The sequence below is a fragment of the Tachyglossus aculeatus genome, chromosome 7 (genome assembly GCF_015852505.1).
Source record: "Tachyglossus aculeatus isolate mTacAcu1 chromosome 7, mTacAcu1.pri, whole genome shotgun sequence".
NCBI lineage: Eukaryota > Metazoa > Chordata > Mammalia > Monotremata > Tachyglossidae > Tachyglossus > Tachyglossus aculeatus.
In genome coordinates, this window is record NC_052072.1 from 35,175,620 (window position 1) to 35,195,133 (window position 19,514).

A 19,514-nucleotide genomic window follows, 5' to 3' on the forward strand; every position below is an offset into this window, starting at 1 on the left:
ACACTTTAACAGGCTTTATTTGCTATTCCAGGCTATTTATTATGCACATCAATAAAGAGGCAATAATGCTAACACAAAAGCTTTTGCATAGTGCACTTGACACAAATTGATTGGGTTTTAAATATAGAATAACCCATAATGAAAGTGCTACAGAAATCAAAGCAGGGGCTTCCTATCAAGGATTTGCTTTTCTTATATGTGCCAAATTGCAAATGCATGAAGCATGAATTAGTGGATTTGTGTTCATCTTGTCCCAATTCAGATTCTTGTAATTCCATAAATGAATGTGTCCTCTGCAAACATAAATTTATTTTATCCCAGATGCATGACATCCAGAATAAAACTAATACCAGAGAAGTTACAATTCTGTATTGTTTCTGCTCCACAAAATCCCCATCCATAAAAAAACCCAGAATATGTATTAACAATTCTGATTTCTGGTGGACTTTGGGGATTTTTTGAGGTAACATTTTTTCCCAGAAACATAATTGTATTTCTGACCTTTCAGAAAATGGGGCATTAATTTCCTGGCTGTGGTTTGTTTTAATGTTAAAGCTTGTAATTTTTTGGCATTATTATTTTGGGTTACAGTTTGGTGTTGTGTATTTTAGTGCTGTCCCATTAAACATAAAAATGAAGTTAACAATGATAAGCCAGATTTTATGATTATACATCAATTTGGCTCAAAACCAAAAGAACAAAATCGTATTATTGATACTTTATGTGAGTTTATGATTCATTAATAAGGATGTTTTAGGAATAAGGATTGAATCCACAAAATGCCAAAAACTGGGTAATCTCACACTGGGGACAATGAGGATACTCATGTGAAAAACATTGGCTCAGTTTCATTTCGTTCCTAGTTTTATTCGAATTATTTATACTTGGAAATAGCTGATAAGGAAGTTGAAAAGAAAATGCTTATCATTTTCAGAGCTGAGGAGATTTACTTTAGCTTCTGTCCAGGAATAGTAAACCATGACAACGAATACCTCTATCTGCAACTGGTAGCACTTCTAAATTGGCTTCCTTTTCTCCACTGTGAAAACAGCTTTCTATATGTTGCAGAAAATGAATGAAAATTAAGTTGAACAGGCCAGTGATCAAGGAGTATAAGAAAAAGGAATAATTGAATAATAATAGATGTGTATCAAAAGCGTGTTTTCCACTAGTGATATGAATTAGAATCCAATTTTGTTACCTTCAAGGCAAATCATCGTCACTACATAGCAGGTGGATTTGCACTGGAAAGACTTCATTATTTGTATATAATATCATTAGAAAAACACACGTTTGACTAAAAATTCCTTAGGGTATACCTAATGTTAAATGGCAACCTAACGATATCATGGAATTTGCCAGACAGTTATATTTTGGAGTGAACCTCCCCGATTCCATCCTGTGTGCTCAACCTTAAGGAACCTGATGGCAGCATATGCACCTACTTGTGTTTCATCTTTTCTGATCCCACCTAACAATAATAATAATAAAGGTGGTATTTGTGAAGTGCTTACATTGTTCCAAGCATGTACTAAGCACCAGAGTAGATACGAGATTGACCTCCAGATCTTTCGCTCTATCTCTTTACCATTTGGGGGAGAATATAAAAGACTGGCAGTGGAATAAGTGAGGAGATGTGAGGCCAACAATATTTCTGTCATCAGCTGTTAATTGGGCTGACTAGACAATCAGGAGGCACTCATGAAGGCAGATCCCCTCAAAGTCGAGAAGTTTATAAATCATTAGACATATGATAATGGTGTTTATAAAAGCATTTCATATGAGCCAACACATAGCTCCAAATAGATACGTTCCAAATAGATCTGATAATAATAATAATAATGGTATTTGTTAAGCACTTACTATGTGCCAAGCACTGTTCTTAGCACTGGGGTAGATACAGGGTAATCAGGTTGCCCCACAAGGAGGTTGCACTTTTAATCCCCATTTTACAGATGAGATAACTGAGGCACAGAGAAGCTAAATGACTTGCCCAAGGTCACACAGCAGACAAGTGGCATAGGTAGGATTAGAACCCATGATTGGACAAAGTTCCTGTCCCACACAGAGCTCACAGTTTAAGAAGTAGGGAGAATATTAGACAGATGCAGACACTGAGGCACAGAGTTTAGGGATTTGGCCAAGGTCACATAGTAGACAAGTGGCAGAGCTGGTACTGAAATCTCGACCTCCTGACTCCCAGCCTGTGCTCTGACATATGAAGAATCCATGACATTTCTCAACCTGCTTTTAATAATGATAATAATAATGATGGTATTTGTTAAGCGCTTAATGTGCCACACACTGTTCATTCATTCAATCGTATTTAAGTTCTTTTCAAAAGTGTTCTAAGTGCTGGGGGAGATACAGCATAATCACGTTGTCCCACGTGGGGCTCACAGGCTTCATCCCTATTTTACAGATGAGGTAACTGAGGCACAGAGAAGTTAAGTGACTTGCCCAAAGTCACACAGCTGACAAGTGGCAGAGCAGGGATTAGAACCCACAACCTCTGAGTCCCAATCCCCTGTTCTTTCCACTAAGCCACACTAATTCTCAACTTCTTTGAGTTTCCAGGAGGATTTGGTCATTGTCTAGGATGTCTAGGAAATCTGAAGCATAGTAACAGTTCACAGTTGACTAACTGTAGCTGCGATTTAACTTTTCTGGTTAAAGCCCAGGTTCAAATCAATAATAGTTCAAATCAGCAGAGTGAAAAATAAATAATAGTAATAATAAGGCTAAGAATAAAGAAACTGCATGGCCTAGCGGAAAGAGGATTGGCCCAGTAGACAGAAGAACCTGGGTTCTAATCCTTACTCTGCCACTTGTCTGCTTTGTGACCTTAGGCAAGTCACTTAACTTATCTTTGCCTCAGTTGCCTCATCTTTAAAATGGGGATTAAGACTGTGAGTCCCATATGGTACATAGATTGTGTCCAACCTGGTTGGCTTCTATCTACACCAACACGTAGAAGAGTACAGTGTTTGGCACATACTAAGTGCTTAACAAATACCATTATAAAATGAATAATGTTATTTATTAAGCACTTACCATGTGCCAAACACTGTAATAAGCACTGAGGTAGATACAAGATAATCAGGTTGGACACAGGCCCTGTCCCACATAGGGGTCACATTCTAAGTAGTAGGGAAGTTGTATTTAATTTCCAGTTTACAGATGACGAAACTGTTGTACAGAAAAAGTTAAGTGACTTCTCCAAGATCACAAAGCAGACAAGTGGCAGAGCCATAATCAAACCTAATCAAAATATGTTTTCGGTTCAACACCAATTCCATTTCAATAAGCATTTTTAAATGACAGTACATGTTTAATTCTGATTCAGGAAAAATTATGACATCAGATTATGTCAAAGCAGCATTGCCTAGTGGTTAGAGCAAGAGCCTGGAAGTCTGAAGGACCTGCTGTGTGACCTTGGGCAAGTCACTTTTCTCTGCCTCAGTTACCTCATCTGTACAATAGGGATAAAGACTGTGAGCCTTATGTGGGACGTGGACCGTGTCCAACTTGGTTAGCTTGTATCTACCCCAGTGCTTAGTCTAGTGCCTGGCACATGGTAAGCACTTAATAAATACCATGAAAATAAGTAAATAATAACACCCAACATACATTTGACTCCATGTTCTGACTCTCATTGTGCACTGATGTAATTTTATGGCCCAATGATATGATGTTTGGAAAAAAAGCCATATTAAGCTTTATAGCTCAAGTTCCTGGACATGGGACCTCAATATGATACTGCATTGTTGTTTTGAAAGCGATGGAAAACGTAGGCCTATGTGAGTCTCACCCTCAGTGTCAAATTCCTGAAGTCCAGATCCAATGCAAGTATGTCAAAGTATTAGGTGCTAAAAGCTCTTTCAGTTACATATTGTTTATTCTAGATGTTTATTACAAAGAAACCCTCAGTCCTTGTAAGCACAGAGCAGAAGATATTTGATGGAAAACTTTCTGACTTGCTCTTCCAATCAGTCAGTCACTGGTATTTATTGAGCACATGTGCAGAGCAATCAAAGCCCTACTGAGAGCTCACCTCCTCCAGGAGGCCTTCCCAGATTGAGCCCCCTCCTTCCTCTCCCCCTCCCCATCCCCCTGCCTTACCTCCTTCCCCTCACCACAGCACCTGTATATATGTTTGTACAGATTTATTACTCTATTTATTTTACTTGTACATATTTACTACTTTATTTTGTTAATGATGTACATCTAGCTTTACTTCTATTTATTCTGGTGACTTGACACCTGTCCATATGTTTTGTTTTCTTGTCTGTCTCCCCCTCCTAGACTGTGAACCCGTTGTTGGGTAGGGACTGTCTCTATATGTTGCCAACTTGTACTTCCCAAGCGCTTAGTACAGTGCTCTGCACACAGTAAGTGCTCAATAAATATGATTGAATGAATGAATTGGGAAAGTACAGTATAATAGAGTTGGTAGATGTGATCCCTGTCCACAAGGATATAAACTTATTGTGATCAGGAAATGTGTCTATCAACTCTCTTATGTTGTAATCTTCCAAGCACTTAGTACAGTGCTCTGCACACAGTATGGGCTCAATAAGTATAATCGATAATTGCTTCGATAATTTGCTGACAATCTTTTAACTTTTCATGACAAGGTTTCTCATTTGTAGAATAGAAATGATGATCCATTCTTTCTTTATTAGACACACCATGTGTTCAAAGTCCTTCAAAAATTAAGATTACTTATTCAATGCATTTGAAATACGTTGTGGATTCAGACCAAACTCAGGGTAGAAGAACCAGAGGCCTTGGAAATATTGGGATGCCATGATGCCATCTCAAAAATAGAAATAGGTACTGCCTGTAGCATATCAATCAATGCTATTTATTGCAGATTCAGTGTTTACAAAGTACTATACTAAGGGTTAGGAAGAGTACAGTATAGTAGAGTAGGTGGACATGTTCCCTGCCCTCAGGTAGCTTGGAAGCTAATGGAGCGTATCAGTACAGCAAAGACTCTTTTTATGTGTTCACAAGGAATAATAGATAGCCTCCAGTCATCATGGTGGTGGCTGGCACCTTGGATCCTGGAGGCGTCAGAAAATGAGAGACACACAGACAGAGAGAGATGGGTGGGGGGGAGAAAAAACAAGAGAAAGGAAAGACAGAGAGAAAGACAGACACAGAGGAAGGAAGGGAGGAAGGGAGGGAGGGATGGATGGCCGGAGGGAGGGAGGAAGGAAGGAAGGAAGGGAGGGTCATTGTTAACACAAACAGCACTTGGCTAGGAAAAGGGAGGAGTAGAGTAGCCTCAGCTAAATAAATGTGTGAATATAATCACTTAGTTTTTTAAAGATGAGCCTTTGTTTTATAATAATAGAAATGCTTTCTATCCCCAACCGCCAAAGAAACAAAAACTTCATCTTGGTTCTAGAACAATACAGGATCTTGAGAATTCTGAAAGAATAACCCTGATAGTAATAATAGTTATGGTATTTGTTAAGTGCTTACTATGTGCCAAGCACTGTTCTAAGCGCTGGAGTAGATACAAGGTAATCACGTTGTCCCACATGGGGCTCACAGTCTTCATCCCCATTTTACAGATGAGATATTTGAGGCTCAGAGAAGTGAAGTGACTTGTCGAAAGTCACAGTGCTGATAACTGGTGGAGCTGGGATTAGAACCCATGACCTCCGACTCCCAAGCCTGTGCTCTTTCCACTAAGCCATGCTGCTTCCCTGATGACATGAGACAATTAGCTCACCTTTTGGATTCATTCATTCAATCGTATTTATTCATTCATTCATTCAATCATATTTATTGAGCGCTTACTGTGTGCAGAGCACTGTACTAAGCACTTGGGAAGAACAAGTTGGCAACATATAAAGACGGTTCCTACCCAACAACGGGTTCACAGTTTAGAAGGGGGAGACAGACAACAAAACATGTGGACAGGTGTCAAGTCATCAGAATAAATAGAAGTAAAGCTAGATGCACATCATTAACAAAATAAATAGAATAGTAAATATGTACAAGTAAAATAAATAGAGTAATAAATCTGTACAAACACATATACAGGTGCTGTGGGTAGGGGAAGGAGGTAGGGCGGGGGGATGGGAAGGGGGACAGACTGTGAGCCCGCTGTTGGGCAGGGACTGTCTCTATGTGTTGCCGACTTGTACTTCCCAAGCAGTTAGTACAGTGCTCTGCACACAGTAAGTGCTCAATAAATACAATTGATTGATTGATTGATTGATTGATTGAAGGAGGGGGCTCAATCTGGGAAGGTGAGCTCTTAGTGGGGATTTGAAGGGAGGAAGAGAGCTATCTTGGTGGATGTGTGGAGGGAGGGCATTCCAGGCCAGGGGGAGGACGTGGGCCGGGGGTCGATGGCCGGACAGGTGAGAGGGAGGCACAGTGAGGAGGTTAGCGGCGAGGAGCGGAGGGTGCGGGCTGGGCTGGAGAAGGAAAGAAGGGAGGTGAGGTAGGAGGGGGCGAGGTGATGGACAGCCTTGAAGCCGAGAGTGAGGAGTTTTTGCCTGATGCGTAGGTTGACTGGTAGCCACTGAGATTTTTGAGGAGGAGAGTAACATGCCCAGAGCCTTTCTGCACAAAGATGATCTGGGCAGCAGCGTGAAGAATAGACTGAAGTGGGGAGAGACAGGAGGATGGGAGATCAGAGAGGAGGCTGATGCAGTAATCCAGTCGGGATAGGATGAGAGATTGAACCAGCAGGGTAGCGGTTTGGGTGGAGAGGAAAGGGAAGATCTTGGCGATGTTGCGGAGGTGAGACTGGCAGGTTTTGGTGACGGGTTGGATATGAGGGGTGAACGAGAGAGTGGAGTCGAGGATGACACCAAGTTTGCGGGTTTGTGAGACCTGAATCTGGATCTGAATTGGATCTGAATTAATAGGTTCAAGAGAGTGTCCAAATATTGTAATTTATCAAATGGACTTTGCATTCTGAACGATAATGTATGTTTATTGGTTTTTGTATTTAAACTGAGCACCAAGAACCATGAATCCAGCAAACTGTAAACAGTGTTGAGCTGTAATGTGACATTCCTATTGCAGGTTAAACAAATTCTGATTTGTAAAGAGAACATGAGAGGTAGGGGCAAGAGATGGCAAGTTTTGGGAGGTAACTACTCTTGGAAAGATTAGGCGAGATGAGAAAAAAGATAACCATTTCAAAGTTTTGGGGAAAAGTTGCTCCTTCCACCATCAACCCTTTAGCTTCCAGGGTGCTTTGACCCACTCAAAGGGAAAAGTTAGAATTGCTGAGAAAGAACAGATGGAAGCACCATGGCCTAGTGGAAAGAGCATGTGCCTTGGAGTCAAAGGACCTGGGTTCTAACCTCAGCTCCACCATTTGTCTGCTGTGTGACCTTGGGCAAGTCACTTCACTTCTCTGTGCCTCGGTTAACCCATTTGTAAAATGAGCAATTTTTATGACTTTTGTTAAATGCTTACTTATTATGTGTCAAACACTTTTCTAAGCCCTGGGGTATACCTATATCTATAAGTTAATTAGGTTGGACACAGTTCCTGTCCTGCATGGGGCTCAAAGTCTAAGCAGGAGGAAGAACAGGTGTTTAATCCCCATTTTACAGCATTAAGACTGTGAGACATGGACTGTGTCCAACCTGATTAGCTTTTATCTACCCCAGCACTTAGTACAGTGTCTGGCACATAGTGAATGCTTAACAAATATCATAAAAACGTTTTCTGTTATTGGCAGTTACCCTAAAGCTTTATTTGGCATCCAACCAATGTATTATATAACTAAGAGTGTGCCTGCCATAGCCAAATAAAGAACTCTGCAAATTGCCAGTCATCTATATGGACATTTCCAACGAGGCAAGCATTGGATTTCAAACCAATGGGGAAAATATGCTTCTTCTGTAAAATGAGTGACTGTCAGTGTAGAAGTACCCCAGTATGTAACTTTGATGTTTAATATCGGTAGCACAGTTCTGTTGTATAACTTGACTTTGCATCTTGGTGAATTTTCAAAGTATCCAACCTGTCATTCTGGAGGAGCAAGCATGAACTGCTGAAAATTGTAGAGGTTTGCACTTTCCCTGTCCTGCAATTTGAGGCAAAAATAGGAAAGGACTAGGGAAGGGTAGGAATGGTGAAGAGCAGTTAGCCCCCCTGTGACACCCCATTGCCAGCATTTCTAATCATTGGCTTTCAGTACATAAAAAGGCTTTTTCTCAGTGATCACAAAACTGAGCCAAATTCTTGGTTCTGACAGACTACATAGCAATTTTGTGCAAAATTCACTATATTTCTGGCACTATTTTTCTTCCCCTACTAGTTTACTGTTGCCTAGATGATGGGAAACATAATAATTGTATTTATTAAGCCCTTACTATGTACCAAGCATCGTGCTAAGTACTGGGGTAGTTACAACACTAATAATGATAATGGCATTTATTAAGCGCTTACTATGTGCAAAGCACTGTTCTGAGCGCTGTAATAATAATGATGATGGCATTTGTTCAGCGCTTACTATGGGCTAAGTGCTTGGGTAGTTACATAATAATCAGGGTGTCCCACATAGGGCTCACAGACTTCATCCCCATTTTACATATGAGGTCACTGAGGCCCAGAGAAGTTAAGCGACTTGCCCAAAATCACACAGCTGACTAGTAGCAGAAGTGGGATTAGAAACCACGACCTCTGATTCCCAAGTCCAGGCTCTTCCCAGTAAGCCACTATGCTTTTCACGCTACTCAGCCACAGTCCCTGTCTCACAGTCTTAGGGAATTTTTTTCCCCCATTTTACAGATGAGAAATGAAGTAACACTCACGGTCACACAGCAGGCAAATGTCAGAGGCAGGATTAGGGCCCTGCTCTCCTGTCTCCTAGTGTCATGCTCTCCCCACTAGGCCGAACTTTCCCTCAGGAGGAGAGAACAGCGTAAAGAAGCCAGCACAGTTTGGTGCTTGACCCATGTGAGCCCGTTGTTGGGTAGGGACCGTCTCTATATGTTGCCGACTTGTACTTCCCAAGCGCTTAGTACAGTTCTCTGCACACAGTAAGCGCTCAATAAATACGATGGAATCAATGAATGGTCAAAGGCAGGGTACTCTATCATGCCTCCCTCTGGTAGGTGTGCTGGGATCTGCAAAGCCTAACCTCAGGGAGCTATAATAGAATTACTCTAAAGTCATTAGGCAGAAATAAAGCACGAGCATATAAATTCTTAATGCATCAGGTGAACTCATTTTTTCATACAAAAAGGAACCAAAAGTTTAGTTAAGTACTTTACCAAGAGTGAGTAGAGGAGCTGGAATGAAAAATAGAGTATAACTTTCTTTGTACCATTGTTTAACTGCCGTGATTGTGAAGGAGACACATTTAAAAATTACATAAGATCATTGGCTGTCCCGGGAGGTTTGTATAGAGAGCATACAGAAGTATAGAATATGACCCACATCCTTCCTTAGTGGTCTAAATTGGGAAGACTCATTCATTCGTTCAGTCGTATTTATTGAGTGCTTACTGTGTGCAAAGCACTGTACTAAGCTAATACAAGTCTGATGTAGAAAGAATTCACATGACACAAATGTGGATAAGGTGAGTGAGGAATGGTATCTTGAGGGTAAATAAAGGGATTTAAAGTGTCCAAGATTCAACATGACATTTTTAAAAAAGATAAATGTTTTATAATTGAATTGGCTATGACAACATAGAAAGATGCAAAGGAACAGGTTTTGTTCTGTTTAGTGGTATTGTTTTCTTCCAGCTTTTGGATATCAGGTGAAGGTTTCAAAATTATATACTAACAGGTGATTGTTTAACCAACAGATCTGACTGCTTCTCTGAAGCCAAGATAACCGAAAATTTTCAGGGAACAATGAATCTGAAAACTGTTTTTAACAATGCAAAAAAGGTGCTATAACAAGACTTAGGTTAAGAGGAAAGAATGTACTGAAACTGCATCAGAATGATTAGGCAGAAATAAGAGCAAAGATTCTCATTATTAAGAACCATCAAGAATTGGAAAAACCCATCAAAGGAAGCTGTTGAATTGGATGTCTTCAAGGCCCAGTTAGAAGCCCATATGTGGACTGATTCAGAGAGGTTACCTTATCCCTTCTATGATGCAGGAATATTAAGTAAATCAGCTAGTTTGGTCCCTTTCCAGCCTACATGTGTCTAAGAAAATGACTGACCTTTCATTCTAATGGAAAATACTGTATGCCACTCAGTTGTAAAAGGCAAGTAACCAAGCTTCTAATCCGGCAATTTGGTCAGCTTTCCAAAAATGATAATAAAGGGACCTCTGCTTTATTTGTCCTCTGAAAATGTTCAAATTCCTCTCTCATTTTTTTCCTCTCATTTTAGGCATGTAAATTTTACAGTTCCCAGTGGTACGTCGTAAACTACAAATATGAACGATATGCGGGGGACATTCGACATTTGCCACCGTAAGAGACTTTCATAATTCCCCATTTCCACTGTTTGATTACTGTACATCTTTGCTTGAATATCGATGCTTTAAAATTTGTGACTGTACCCTTGCCCAAAGGAGATGTGTTTGATCTGTGTTTCTTGTGCTTCCAGTTTAGAGGGGATATGGCATAGGTGGGGTGGAAGCCAGCAATGAGGGACCCAAGAAATTCATGGTACCTGGAGTGTATTTTCCTGTCACTCCTCCTCTGTGTATGCAGTTTTCCCTTATGTTTTCGATCATTCAATCTAAATAGTATGTATTGAGCTCTTGTAGTGTGCAGAGCACGGTACTAAGAACATGAGAGAATCCAGTAGAGTGAGTAAACATGATCTCTACCCTCAAGGAGCTTACAGTTTTGGGGTGGAGTTACACTCTAAAATAAGTTAAAGGGCGGGGGAAGCAACAGAACTTAAAGATGTGTATATGTCTGTTTGCAAAGGTTAGAATGCAGGAGACAGATGCAGAAGGCTCTTATTCTGTTTGCTGCTCCTAGGGTACAGGGAGAAGGATGACTTATATCTCTGAGGATTCTGCCCTCTTAATATAGAGGCATCAACAACCTCCAAACCATGAATTTCCAAGTCTCAATGAGGTGTAATTGTTTATTGTGGCTATGCTATCACAGTCCTTCTAAGAGGTTTCTAGTCCCTGGGTGCAGAAATAAGCATGTGGAAGATGTGGTTAAAGGGAAAATGAATGTCTTGAGTGTTTTTCAAAACAAGTCAACCCTGATTGGTGGAATTCTATTGTCAAAAGCCAGAGGAAGTTATCCCACCTCAGAGTTAAATAAATCCCACAGAGGAGGTCAAGGGAGAGAAATGTTTAGTGTTCCCAAGCACGACATGCTACAGGATGGAGTCAAAAAGAGAAGTAGTGGCTGTTTCTGAAGGAAGGTCTACTGCACACTAACTCCACAAATGGACTTCTTCATTTGGCAGTCATCTATCTGAAAACTTTGCAGGCGATAACAGGATCTCAAGTGACTTCCAACTGAAAGTCCCTGAACTGAGGCTAAGTGGGGGGCCAGCACCCCACCATCCCTTCCTCAGTGAGCATGTAATAAGTGCTTAGTACAGTGCTCTGCACACAGTAAACACTCAATAAATACAATTGAATGAATGGGCTGTAGTGATAATTACCCCAGCTCATTTGCCTGAAAAGGGAAGAGTGGGCTGTTATAGGGCTGCAGAGAGACCCTTGTGCACAGCCTTATGTGGAGGAAAAGGTTGGCTCACCTGAGAAGTGCCACCCACACAAAGGATGTGTGGCTAAGGCAGATTGGAGCAGTTCCTAGGTCAGGCATCCCAAAGACCCTGCAGTGATAATCAAGATGATTAGTACAAGCTGGCAGTGATTCAAGTGCTTTGGGAGAGAGGGAGGGTATGAAAACCAACTAATATCCCTCCAAAGCTGTTTCAAGCCAAGCATGAGGAAAGGGGCAAACGAAACTTACTCTCTCCTCCATGATCTTGGAGGTGTGTAGCTGCTACTAGAAGCTGATGTCAGAGTCCTGGGCTTAACAACACTGATCCTATACTAAAACTGGGCCTCTTAGCCTTAGAAGTTGTACTTGGTATAATTCTTATTTTCACCAAGCCCAATTTTGAGCCTGTGGTATCCAATGCTCCTTGTGGAATCAATTCTGTCCTCTGAAGAGACTGTCATGCAATGAACTGAGAAGATATGAAAGTAGTTGATTCTTATGAAATATCATAAATGTATTCCTGTGGTGTGTTATCTGTTTTGTTTACTAAAAACAGGAATAAAGGGAAATGGTCCCCTAAAGAGATATCTTGTTTCCTTGTAGAAAGAAATAATTTTAAAATCCCTAATCTTTAAGGATATCGTGATGTACCCCAGAGTCCACATGGCTTGGGGAAGAAGTGAAAGCCAGGCTCTAAATTAACAATATCCAGAGCTTCCAGGACAAGTCAGTAGCATTTTGAGGGAACCTCTGCAAAAGTAGCTCTATGCAAGCTGCTGAGACAGTCTTACCTTCCATCTCTAAAGGTTCCAATATTGAAAAATTAGTGCATTTCTCACATTGTTTCATCAGCGTGTCCAAGGTCTCACCTTATGCCTGCCAAGTTGCAAGTTAATTTCCAGAAAGAAAGATTAAACTTTTCTGCATATACCACTTATCATTTTTCTTTTTCATATAACCATGTATACTTATTTTCACTTCATGTTTTAATAGTACACATAAGTAAACCCAAAACAGCACTGGATTCATCCTGCAGTATTTGGAACTCATTTTCTTTTTACTTCTTTCAGTCAAGTTCTGTCATTCAGTTTGTCACATGTTTCTAGATTGATAGTTGCATGCAAAGTGTTTTTCACTAGAAAAAGACTTCCCCTTTCTGAAAATAGTCTTCTACTGGGAAGTGATTGCAACTTAGGAACAGAGTATTGGCAGCAGACAGATTGAAAGTGAACTCATACAAAAGTATTGAGTTGTCCCTTCTTTTCTTTTTTATATAAATGAATTCCTTCTCCAAGACCTCTATCTGTTCTTCCAATCCACTAAATCTGTCCATATCTCCATACCCCATTTCCTTTCCTTAAACAGAAATTAATTTATCATTATTAATTTAATTTATCAGAGGCAAAGCAAAAGAAAAGACTTTTTCACTTTTCAGAGAATCTGCCTGTTTGACTAAAAGAAAAAGAAACTTCAGGCACTCGGTAATCATGGGAAATTTAAAATCTTTATAGAGTGAGAAAAGAAGATTAGTAAGATAAAGAAATGAGTGGAAGTAACTGAGGCAGACTTTTTTTCAGTTTGTGTTGGGGCTACACCCAAACGGAGTCAAAGAAAGTAGCTAGAGGGAGCAAACCATTCAGAGAAAGAAGGAAAGCTTTAGAGGTTTCTATTTAATTATTCAAAGTGAAACTCAGAAAAACATCAAAAAGAAATTATATTAATATAAACAATTAAGAGAATCAAGCAATTTGCTTGATATATATTAAGCAGTTGCAAAAGTTCAGCTGAAATGAACAGTGAGCAGCTTCACAAGACTGATAACATGGGGAGAGGAAACAAAGTGTCCAGAGCAATTGGAAGTTAAAAAACATAGGTCTTTCATATGAATATTAGTGTTCAATTATTTTCATACTGGTGGGTTCAGGAGTGCCTGTCCATTGATTATAATTGCCCTTACTGTCAATTTCTCATAGACATGTAAAAATGATTGGTAAATCAGTGTGAGAAGCCATGTGGCTTATGGAAAGCCCCCTCTTTCCTCTCCCCCTCCCCAGCCCCTCCCACCCTACCTCCTTCCCCTTCCCACAGCACCTGTTATATATGTTTGTACAGATTTATTACTCTATTTTACTTGTACATATTTACTAGTCTATTTATTTTGTTAATGATGTGCATCTAGCTTTATGTCTATTTATTCTGTTGACTTGACACCTGTCCACATGTTTTGTTTTGTTGTCTGTCTCCCCCCTCTAGACTGTGAGCCTGTTGTTAGGTAGGGACCATCTCTATATGTTGCCAACTTGTACTTCCCAAGCGCTTAGTACAGTGCTCTGCACATAGTAAGCACTCAATAAATGTGATTGAATAAATGAATGAATGAATGAATGAATGAAGGGCATGGGCTTGGGAGTCAGAGATCATCGTCAATTGTATTTATTGTCATGGGTTCTAATCCCGGCTCCGCCACTTGTCAGCTGTGTGACTTTGGGCAAGTCATTTAATTTATCTTTGCCTCAGTTACCTCATTTGTAAAATGGGGATCAAGACTGTGAGCCCCAAGCGGGAAAACCTAATAACCTTATATCTATCCCAGAGCTTAGAACAATGCTTGGCACAAAGTAAGTGCTTAACAAATGCCAACATTATTATTAAATGAAATTTAGGAAAAGTATATGTCTGTTATATTGTTATACAGTACTCTCCTCAAGCGCTTAGTACAGTGCTCAACAAATACGATTGCCTGACAATGAAGGTCTTCTTTTATCCCATTTTTTGTATTCAGACTTTCATATAGTTGACCCACAAGAAGTCTGGGGTCTGAAAAATAAAAACGTATTCAGAAGAGAAGACTGGAAGGTTTCCTGTTCAGCCCTAACTCCAAAACATTGAGCCCTTACCAATTAATAGGAAAAACAAAAAACAGCAAAATGATTTAAGCTCTCAAAACACAGGGATTATATAAATGTAAAATGGTATTATACAAGATGAGTTAAAAGTCACTATGTAGTTGCACAGAGTCTCTGCCCACCAGAGGTTGGGGCGGACGTGGTTTACAATGTACTTAATGGGCACAGGAGCATAATGAGCAGGTAAAACAGAGTGCAGTTGGCATGACACAAACCTCTGTCGCTATAATAAACTTCTTTGAGCAAGTTCTTGATTCTGAAGTTGCCCCCTTTCACCTTACCTCACTGATATCCTACTACAGCCCAGCCCGCACAGTTCACTCCTCTAGTGCCAGCTAACTCACTGTGCCCCAAATCTGTGTATTCTCTCCTAGAGCTTAGTTCAGAGTACAGTACTCTGCACACAGTAAGTGTTCAATAAGACTTAGCATGACTTAGTGAACTGAGCGTGGGCTTGGGACTTAGAAGGACTTGGGTTTGAATCCCAGCTCTGCCCCTGTCTGCTGTGTGGATTTGGACAAGTCACTTTACTTCTCTGTGTCTCAGTTGCCTCATCTGTAAAATGGGGATTAAAATTGTGAGCCCTATGTGATGATGATGATAATAATAATAATAATAATGGCATTTATTAAGCACTTACTATGTGCAAAGCACTGTTCTAAGCATTGGGGAGGTCACAAGGTGATCAGGTTGTCCCATGGGGGGCTCACAGTCTTAATCCCCATTTTACAGAGGGAACTGAGGCACAGAGAAGTTAAGTGACTTGCCCAAAGTCACACAGCTGACAATTGGTGGAGCTGGGATTTGAACCCCTGACCTCTGACTCCAAAGCCCGGGCTCTTTCCACTGAGTCACGGATGATGATGATATTTGTTTAGTGCTTACTATGTGTCAAGCACTGTTCTAAGCACTGGGGGAGATACGAGGTTATCAGGTTGCCCCGGATGGGGCTCGCAGTCTTAATCCCCATTTTACAGATGAGGTAACTGAGACACAGAGAAGTTAAGTGACTTGCCCAAAGTCACACAGCTGACAAATGGCAGAGCCAGGATTAGAACCCACGACCTCAGACTCCCAAGATTTTTCCAGTAAGCCATGCTGTTTCTCAGCATTCATTCATTCATTCATTCAATCGTATTTATTGAGCGCTTACTGTGTGCAGAGCACTGTACTAAGCTCTTGGGAAGTACAAGTTGGCAACATATAGAGACAGTCCCTACCCAACAGTGGGCTCACAGTCTAAAAGGGGGAGACGGAGAACAAAACCAAACATACTAACGAAATAAAATAGACTAGATATGTACAAGTAAAATAAATAAATAAATAAATAGAGTAATAAATATGTACAAACATATATATATATAGGTGCTGTGGGGAGGGAAAGGAGGTAAGGCGGGGGGATGGGAGGAGCGGGAGAGGAAGGAGGGGACTCAGCATGCTTCTCACGCTATGTGGGACAGAGACTGTGTACAAACTGTTCAGTTTGTATCTATCCCAGTGTTTAGTACAGTGCCTAGAACATAATAAGCATGTAACAAACACTATAGAAAATTAATCAATAAATTCCAGTGTTCTTCCTGATTTCTTTCTGTTCGAAATGGAATCTCAAGGCCTTGTCACCTGACTACGTTTCACTTGCTCTCATCCCCATGCACAAATCACTTCTAAAATGACTTCTGAAGTATTCACATCCCTGAAAATGTAATGAGCATATCCTTTATTCCTTAATCCAAGGAAGAAAAACAATCTGACAATGAAGCAAGTGTTACACATGGCCAGTCCCAGCACAGACCTCTGAGGGACCCCTATTATATACACTCTGTATCCCAAAAAGTAATTGTCTATCCCTCCTCTTCCTTTCCTATCTTTTAACTGTGACAAAGCATTCCCTTCATTCCCAGATTGTAATCTCTCTTTTCAATTAAACCTGTTAGATAACACTGGAGGAGTCAATTGGCCTATATATTTCAACTTCCTCCTCCCTAAAGTAAGACTGGTGTCCCTTGGCTACCTTATGAAAAAGAGTAGATTAAGGTTGATAATGTACTTTGAAATAATTTAACTAATGTTCTGTATAAATATGAGATATTTAAGCACTTCCTATGTGCCAGGTACTGTACTATGCGCTGGGTTGAATACGTTAGGTTAATCTATGTCCCACATAGGTTTACAGTCTTGATCCCCATTCTACAGATGAGTTAACTGTGGCACAGAGAAGTTAAGTGACTTACCCAAGGTCACTCAGCAGACAAGTGGCAGAGCAAGGATTAGTCCCCAGGTCCTTCTGACTCCTAGGTTCATGCTCGATTCACTAAGCCACACTGCTTCTCTGCAAAGAGTCTTAATTTTTTCATCCTGCCTGGAATATTAATTAGAATGTCAGGATGTATTAAATATTCAAATTATCTCCTAAGTTGTATTTGTACTTGCAATTTATCTGGGTAATTCAAATGACAATTATGTACCCTAGCCTAAATTTTACAGATACTTTAGGGAGAAGTTTTATTTTATGCCTAAAGCCTTCACTGGCTATATAATTTGTCTAAATATTGGAAAACAGTTCTGACCTGAGGCCAACTGTAGGTTTTTGAAGCGTGGAGAAGGTTGACATCAGGGTGAGAGCATTCAGGGAGCAGGGGGTACATGGGCGGGATGATTTAAACCATAGCAATGCAATCACTTCCAGTGGAAAGAGCAGGGGCTTGGGACTCAGAAGTCATGGGTTCAAATTCTGCCTCCACCAATTGTCAGCTGTGTGACCTTAGGCAAGTCACTTCACTTCTCTGTGCCTCAGTTACCTCATCTGTAAAATGGGGATTAAGACTGTGAGCCCCACGTGGGACAACCTGATCACCTTGTATCCCCCCAGCTCTTAGAACAGTGCTTTGCACATAGTAAGCGCTTAACAAGTGCCATCATTATTATTATTATTATCCTTAGTGGCCCATACCTAGCTCCAAACCAGCTGAGACACAGTCAGTCAATCAATTGTATTTATTGAGTGCTTATGGTGTGCAGAGCACTGTACCAAGCGTTTTAGAGAGTACAGTATAATAATAAACAGAAACCTCCATGGGGCCTGTTGGAAATAGTACACACCTGGGAGTCAGTGGACCTGGGTTCACTCTGTTGCTTGCCTGTTATGTGACCCTGGGCAAGTCACTTAACTTCTCTGTGCCCAAGCTTCTTCATCTGTAAAACAGAAATTTAATATCTTCTAGACTGTGAGCCCACTGTTGGGTAGGGACCATCTCTATATGTTGCCAACTTGTACTTCCCAAGTGCTTAGTACAGTGCTCTGCACACAGTAAGCACTCAATAAATATGATTGAATGAATGAATACCTGTTTTGGGTCTTTTTTTACTGTATCCAACCTGATTATCTTATAACTACTCCAGCATTTTCTACAGTACTTGACACACATAGTAAGTGCTTAACAATACGATTTGACCAATTAAAATTGCTACATGCCAGGGGGTTGCTAACTAGCTCATCCGCATCAGATTAAACCCATTCTTTGTGGACATTTGTGGCCTGAGACTGCATCTTATTCTGCAAGTCAGCCTGAAGAAAGTGAATTTTCCAGTCGAGGCATTCACGATGGCTTGCCCAGGGGGATTTGCCAGCAAAATGTCCAATGCAGAAAGCTTGAGCATTATAAAGAACTATAGGAACTACATTATTACAACGATAAGGTCGTTTGATAATGTGTTATTAAGAAGCTTTAATTAGGGCAGCAGCACAACCTAGTGGCCTGAGCCCAAGTTGGAACTCAGGAACATGAGATTTAAAACTCTGATTCAGTTGTTTGTTGTATTGTCTAACCTTGAATTTGCCCTCCCTTTGTTTCAGCTTACTCATCTATAAAATGAAGAAGAGATGCCTAAGGATCTATTTAATTACCCTTTAACTTGCCCTGCTCTGCCTGTTACTGAGCTAAAAGTATTAGCACTAGACATTTTCTTTTCCCCTGAGGGTTTGACTGAGTTTGAGTGCTGTGGCCATTGGAGAAGTGAAAAAACAGAATGTAGATGCTCAATAAAAGTCAACAATCAACTGCAAGAGAACAGTTCAATTAGGAAAAAAAGTTTAATATTAAAAAATATTATCCAGCCTCTAGTACCATCCAACACCTGCGAAGCATGAGAAAGCACCTGTCCCTTTCCTGCTTTCCTCCCTGACAGCCATCTTCAACTCTTTTCCCTCCCATGCCTTTTTTCCCACTGCTATTAAACATGCTCATGTCTCCCCTATCCTAAAAAATCCCTCCCACCTTTTGACCCTCCTGCTCCCTCCCATCTCCCTCGTACCATTCCTCTCCAGATTCCTTTACCGAGATGTCTACGTCACTGTACCTTTTGACCCTCCTGCTCCCTCCTATTTCCCTCATACCATTCCTCTCCAAATTCCTTTACCGAGATGTCTACGTCGCTGTCTCAAGTTCCTCTCTTACAATTCTCTCCTTGACCCCCTCCAATCTAGTTTCCATCCCCTTCACTCCACGGAAACAGCCCTCTCAAAGGTCACAAATGATCTCCATCTTGCCAAATCCAAAGACTTCTACTCCATTCCAACATTCCTTGACCTCTCAGCTGCCTTTAACACTGATGACCACCCCTTCTCCTAGAAACATTATCCAACCTTGGCTTCATTGACTCAGTCCACTACTGGTTCTCCTCAAAACTCTCTGGCCATTCATTCTGTCTCTTTTGCAGGCTCCTCCTCTGCCTTCCACCCCTCAAAGTTCAGTTCTGGGTCCCCTTCTATTCTCCATCTATACCCACTTCCTTGGAGAACTCATTGGCTCCCATGGCTTCAACTACCACCTCTATGAGGATGATTCCCAAATTTACATCTCCAACCCTGATCTCTCCCCCTTTCAGCAGATTCACATTTCCTCCAGCCTTCAAGACATCTCTACTAGGATGTGCTGCTGTCACCTCAAATTTAAC

At 40.8% G+C, this 19,514-nt stretch overlaps 1 protein-coding gene across 7 annotated transcripts in view; it reads left to right on the plus strand.

Annotated features, from left to right (window-relative positions):
• Positions 1-19,514, plus strand: part of DOCK10 (dedicator of cytokinesis 10) — a 247,672-nt gene that overhangs the window by 98,393 nt on the left and 129,765 nt on the right. For all 7 annotated transcript variants that reach the window (XM_038748917.1, XM_038748915.1, XM_038748916.1 and 4 more), the window contains exon 4: positions 10,343-10,425. In XM_038748917.1, coding sequence (XP_038604845.1) covers positions 10,343-10,425 — 83 coding nt within the window. The remainder of the gene's footprint in view (positions 1-10,342; positions 10,426-19,514) is intronic.